This window comes from Hevea brasiliensis, chromosome 11 (genome assembly GCF_030052815.1).
Source record: "Hevea brasiliensis isolate MT/VB/25A 57/8 chromosome 11, ASM3005281v1, whole genome shotgun sequence".
NCBI lineage: Eukaryota > Viridiplantae > Streptophyta > Magnoliopsida > Malpighiales > Euphorbiaceae > Hevea > Hevea brasiliensis.
This window is the reverse complement of record NC_079503.1, coordinates 7,270,926-7,277,407: the sequence shown is the minus strand read 5'-3', so window position 1 is coordinate 7,277,407 and position 6,482 is coordinate 7,270,926. Positions and strand designations below refer to the sequence as shown.

The window sequence follows — 6,482 nt, the reverse complement described above, 5'->3', positions numbered from 1 at the left end:
AAAAGAGGGTGTATGAGGAATATATGGACATTTTTATAAAAAAATATATTAAAAAATTAATTAATTATTTCTTATATATAAAATTTAATTAATTTAATTTAAATATTAATAAATATATAAATAATTTATAAAAATAAATATATTTCATTTTTAAGTAATTTACTTATAAAGTTTACTAAAAAAGTTTAAAATTACTATACATATATAATAATAATAATAATAATAATAATGAATGTATTCCTCAATCAGGTCAAGGTTGGAGGAGCGTCTGAAGGCCAAACATACCCTTAATGCCGTCAAATTCATTATGAACCCATTAGTTTAATTCATTAAAGGCAGCTCATTTGTGGACATGAATTGAAAGGTTTTCACAACTGGTACATGGGACGGGAGCTTCATAGTTCCCACCGCGTAAAATCCATCTAAGCTGTCCTGTACTTGACAGCAAAACAAACTCCTTTATTGCCAACCAAACCATGAAGACCACGTGCCCTACCCTACCCTACCCTATCATTGATAACGCTTGAGCTTCTCCAAGCTTTTGGTGGCTAAATACTTGACTAACTCAACATGTTTACGGCTCAATCCAAGAAATCTCTGGCCCATCAATTTCAAAAATTGGGCTCTGGGCTCTGCACCTCGGCCCTCGATTGCGCCCGCTCTCTCAAAGTCCGTTTCTTCGGCAAAAACCAGCAACGAAACGGAAGCACATTAGCAGTTAGCGTATTCTCGTCTCTCCCATTTTCGAAGCTCTGGCTACTTCCGTCAAAAGAAGACTATTTTCTGATCAATCTGTGAGTTTTGCTAAAGCCATGGTTTTTTTTCCCCTTTCAGTTGACTTTTCAAGCAATTGTTTTTGTTTCAATTGTGGATTCAGATGGGAACTGGAGATGAAGTTGTGGAAATTGATAGCTTAGAAAAGGGTTTATTGACGGAATCGCGTGGTGGTGAGTCTGGCGAAGAAAGTGAATCTAATGAGGATAGGTTGCTTTATACGGCTTCGTTTGAAGAGATGGAAGAGAAATTTGTTAAGTATCAAACTGCTCGATGGGTTGTGTTCTCCTTGCTGCTAATGCTGGCTTGGGGGATTGGATTATTCATGCTTCTGTATCTGCCTGTGCGGAGATATATCTTACGGAAAGATATTCGGTCCAGAAAGCTCTATCTCACTCCTAATGCCATCGTATACAAAGTAAATTAGAGTTCCTTCTTTTTCTTGGTGCATTTCATTGGATAGCAATTTTTTTGATTGAAAATTTAATGGGTTCTTTGCTTTTCTTGAATTGGAATGTATTCTGGGTGGATGCATGTCGTTCAGTCTAATTGCAACTATTTTCTCTGTCTATCGCAAAAAGTTATGCATGTATGATTGCATTAGTTGACGCTTTGGTTATTTAGTCCAGGTTACTAAACCAGTAGCATTTCCATGTTTTGGGGTGTTAAAGAAAGAGAAGCATGTTTTATTACCTTCAGTTGCAGACGTCATAATTGAGCAAGGTATATGTTAGCAACCCTTGATAACCTTGCATTAAATTTTGGATCGTTTATTAATCTATGTTTCTATTACTGGGATGATGCACTGGCTTCCCCCCACCACCCACAGTACTTAGTACAATGGACTAGTTTTTCTAATATTCCAATTAGGCACAATGCACTGCGCATGTTTCTATTTGCACACTGAGTTTGCCACAATTTGGTTGCACTCCCTTCCATGCAATATGCATTATGAAAAAGAACGCTAATCTATCTAAACATAATCACTAATAAAAAACTCTTACAATTCACAATGATTTTGAAGACATACTTTTCTTCAATCATTTTTGTTTGAGTTTTAAATGTGTATGACCTCTGCTAGGAACCTGAATAAATATATACTTCAAAAGTGCAGGCCTTTCCAAGCTATTGTATTTCACTCTCCCTATTTTCTCTATTCCATCATTAGTCTTTTTAGTAAAAGTGTTACTTCCAGCATTTCTTTGAGATAATGCTTCCTTCTGTACAGTAGAGGGTTCATTCTGGTTTTTGCCATTATTTCAATCTTCTTAAAGTATATTCTGCGCAATTGCTGTCAGGGTATTTGCAGTCTCTGTTTGGTGTCTACTCTTTGAGAATTGAGAATGTTGGTGTGAGAAGGCCAGCAAGTGATGATGTTCAAATTCAAGGAATTGGAAATCCAAGTGCTTTTAAGAAGGTACTGTCTGTCAAATAATAGTTGCTGTAAATTACTTGAAAAGGAGGAATTCGACCACTTTTGTCCCATGATGTCCTTTACAGGCTGTCTTGGCGCGGCTATCATACATGAGAAGTGAGTTTGGTTCTAGACGAGTTTCCACAATTGAAGACATTCCTACTTTGAGGATAGGTCACCCAGCATCACCTTGGGTATGGCAGGTCACTCTGACTAGTCTCTTCTCCCACCTTCCAAAATTGATATTTGGAAGTTTTTACATCACCCTGCAGTCCCTGCCATTCTTGTACTGAGTTAATGAAGAACTTTTATATTCAAACTTAGGCAACCTATCATTATGGACATGAACCTTCTTCGTTTTCAGTCTCTTCAATCAATAACTTTTGGGTATAATTTCCTTCTTCCTCATGTTGTTGCAGATGTCTCCATCAAAATCTCTCAAGCATGATTTGCTTCCTCATTCAGGGAGCCTAATGCTACTACAGAAACTAGAAGAAGTTGGAAATTCTGTGAAGGTAAAGCAGAACAACATTCTCTGAAGCTTTTTTGAATAATTTGTTTTGATCTTACATGTTATTGACTGGTTTCTGGTGTTATCTTGCAGAGAGTTCAAACTTTAATTGAGGAGCAACACTCCCAATCATTAGAAACAATTGGTTAAGGTTAGCGGATTTGTACTTTTATTATCCATTCTATTGGACATTCTCTTTATACTTTAGGTGATAGTTTTCTTTCTCATGCAAGTGTCATATGGTCCATAGTTAGGAGAATTTAGTCAGTTAATAAAATATTAAATTCCCTTGGGCTGTAGTTTGACCTCTACATTGGTACTTACTACCGAGGAGGCTTTCGTGCTTAAATTCAACATGCTTAATGCCAAAGTTGTTACAAGCTCAAGATCAAGTACCAAACAGCCCAATGGGTAATGTACTCATTTAAAAGAAATGGTTTACTACCAAATGTTAATGCAAATATGATTCATTTTGCAGGATACAATCTTGAGCAAAGAATTAGAACAAGCCAGTTTGCTGAAGTGGCTGCGAACCACCAAATTGTCTTGGGTAACCATTCCAAGAGTGATAATTTTCTCAACTGGTATATCAATTGATGAGTCAAGTTCAAGTGAGATGTTTTGCACTCATTTGATTTTACTTTTGGAGATCACAGTTGGTTCTGCTCACTACTATATGTTGTTGGTTACATTCATTGAATTTTTGTGTTTTGGTCCTGAACTGCAGAATTTCCATTTGAGTGTTTGGTTATGGCCCTCTTCACTACTGTATCTGTGCTTTAATTGCAGTATGATATTCTTTTCTCTTGATATCCACCTTCCCAAAATCTCCCAATTGCAAGCTGTTAATATAATATTTTATATTAATTATAGTATATTATATCCAGTGCAGTGTTGGTTAATTTATTTTTTAAATTCAATAAAAAGCTTGCTGACTCACGAGAAATAAAAAATTCCACCTTCATAATTTGATCACAGCAAGAAAGCCATGAGCATTTGTTAATCAGATTACTTTTTGAAATGATTATGTGTGTGTGTATTCATATCACAGTTGATTAAAAAAAAAAAACACAATATTGATCACTCAATCATCTATGCACTCAATCATCAACAAAAGAGAAAAAAATAAAAATAAAAAATAAACTTCCTGTGATTGTGCAAAAAAAAAATATATGTAATTAATTGTTTCAACATAGTTAGTGAGTGTAATTAATTACTAATTAGTAGGGTCAGATTGGTATCAGATAGGCTAATAACAACGGTAGATGCAATAAATGTAAATTAAATTATTGGGTTGAATATGGCTGAATTTGAACAATCCTATTGTATGGTAATGTGTGTACACATTCATTACCTTAATTCTTTGTGAACTAAACAAAGTCAATATTTGCTGTTGGATATTAATGTTTATAAAGCACATATTATCTATTTTTTAGATTAGAATTGGCTGTGAAAAAGTACACCCAAAGTCCAAACAATCATGCTGAAGCCTTGTGGCCTTTCTTTCTCACTTGGGTTCTCATCCTTGACCTCAAGCTCAGCCACACAGTTGTGTTGCGTTTGGGTTTTTAGTTCTTTTAGCTAAATTATAAATTCATTTTTGAGTTATATTGAAAAACATAAATTAATTTAATTATTACCAAAAATAATTTAATTTTTAAATGTAATTTTATCAATAAAACAGTTTCTTCTATTTAAATTATCATTTTTTTTTTGGTTAATAAAATATTTTTTATATCCAAATTTTATATTTAAATAATTATTTATTTTTAATTATTGTAATTATTAATTTTACTATAATTTATAAAAATAAAATGAAAATTAAATATTTATGAGCTTTCTTGCATAATTTTTTCTTGAACAATAACGTTGAAATAATTTTTATAATTATTTATTTATTAAAACATATCACTATAATTGAAATTAAATAAAATTAATTCTTTCACAAAACTATAAAACATTATATAAAAGATTTAAAAATTTTAAAAACATATTGTTTGGTTATTAATAATTTTTAGCTATTTAGAAAAGCATATTATTTAGAATTTAAAAATTTATAATTAGTTTTTATTATTTTATATTTCAATAATTATATATTAAGAATAATATTTAAATAATTTTTATTTAAATAAAATATATTTTAAAACAATTATATATTTAATTGTTCAATTGTATTTTCTCTCTCTCTATATATAATTACTTTTATAGTATTTTATATTTAAAATTAATTAATTAATTATATTTAGGTTGATGGGAATTTTATTAAAAATACAACAATTAAGGAACATAATTATTTTTAACTAAAAAAAAAAGATAAATGAAAAAGTAAATTTAGATAGAGAAACCATTTTGTTAATGGCATCAAATTTTAAATACTAAATTACGTCTCATTAAAAAATTACAAAACTTGTAATTTTACTCATATTTATATTTTAATGAGTTATCTATTAATATTTTCTTTATCAGTAACCGAAACAAATAAAAATATTTTTAAAAAATACAAAAAATTTAGGCTTTATTTATTTCATAGTAATAGAAAAAAACAATTATAAAAAATTTATGTTTCAAAGGTCCATGTTTGTTAGTAATTTTCACAGGATTTAAATTCTTTTAGAAATGAAGATGATTAAAATAATACTTCCCTTAGATTTTTTTTTTTATTCAATAGAGGTATAATGGGCTAGATATAACTAATAAGCTATGCAATATGGGAGATATCATTTTTCCTTTCTCATTATAATTATGAATAATCTTAAAAGGGTAGATAGAGGAGACTTAAATCCGAAATCTCTCAATTTTATACACTTTTTAAAATGTAAAGAAATCAATTAGGCTAATTTTAATTAGCCTTTTGTGTTCTATAAGTTTGTTCCATAAAGAAATGTATACTCAACAAAATTTAAAATTTTAACTTTAAATTCCATTTATTTCACATAAAATAATTTATATATAGATTTTTTAAAAATATATTTTTTATAAAAATATATTTAATTATTTATTATAATATTAAACTAATGCTACATAATTATATCATGTACGTATAAATATTTTTATATTTTAATAAGATTATCAAAATTTAGAAAATACATTTTCTTTAAAAATAACTTAATTTTCTCCTTGATTAAGAACATATTTTTTTACCGACTATTTTTTTGAAATTTAAAAATATAAAAAATATTTTTTAAAAAATAAATAGAATCTAAATGGGATAAACAACATTTCCAATGCAATCAACAAAAAGTAATTTGTTGCATCGATTTTTTAGATTATTTTTTTCCAAACTAAGAATTTCAAATTCTTTTAATCAGTCCCTCATTTACCCAACCCAATAGCCTCATCAACCCAATTTCTAGTTGTAACAATAATAGTAATAACAATAATAAGTTGTGGCATTGACTTGAAATTTCACATTTGTGGTGGTGGTAGGTCACACGGTTGGAGCTGCAAGGAAAATGTAATCAGTGTATATATATGGACTATATATAGGCAATTAGTTGATTGCAATAGTAATGTCATTATTCATGTAATTTTAACATTTATTAATAAACACGTTTTTATTTTTAATATTTCTTGTATAGTTATTTAATGAATTTAGATTCTCTTTATTTTATAAAAAATAATTTATATATGAAAAATATTTTTTATAAAAAGAATTTTATAAGAAAATGTTTTCCATTAAAATATTTTTTATTATTTAATTATAATGTTACGCTAATGGTATGTATATATACATATTTTTATAATTATTTAAATATATTATATATTTTTAATATATATATTTGC

At 28.9% G+C, this 6,482-nt stretch overlaps 1 protein-coding gene across 4 annotated transcripts; it reads left to right on the top strand.

The window, feature by feature from the left end:
* The first annotated feature begins 637 nt into the window (after positions 1–637).
* Positions 638–3,509, top strand: LOC110663816 (uncharacterized). 4 transcript variants are annotated; one of them, XM_021823235.2, is made up of 8 exons: positions 638–794; positions 878–1,192; positions 1,404–1,497; positions 2,073–2,191; positions 2,275–2,382; positions 2,608–2,703; positions 2,793–2,850; positions 3,178–3,509. In XM_021823235.2, the coding sequence occupies exons 2-7, from the start codon at positions 878–880 to the stop codon at positions 2,847–2,849; spliced, it is 789 nt and encodes a 262-aa protein (XP_021678927.2). In that variant the 5' UTR covers positions 638–794; the 3' UTR covers position 2,850; positions 3,178–3,509. The 4 variants fall into 4 exon arrangements, with proteins under 4 accessions (XP_021678927.2, XP_021678926.2, XP_057985771.1 ...); XM_021823234.2 differs by having other exon boundaries at positions 2,275–2,391; XM_058129788.1 differs by lacking the exon at positions 1,404–1,497 and having other exon boundaries at positions 2,084–2,191; positions 2,275–2,391.
* Positions 3,510–6,482: the final 2,973 nt, after the last annotated feature.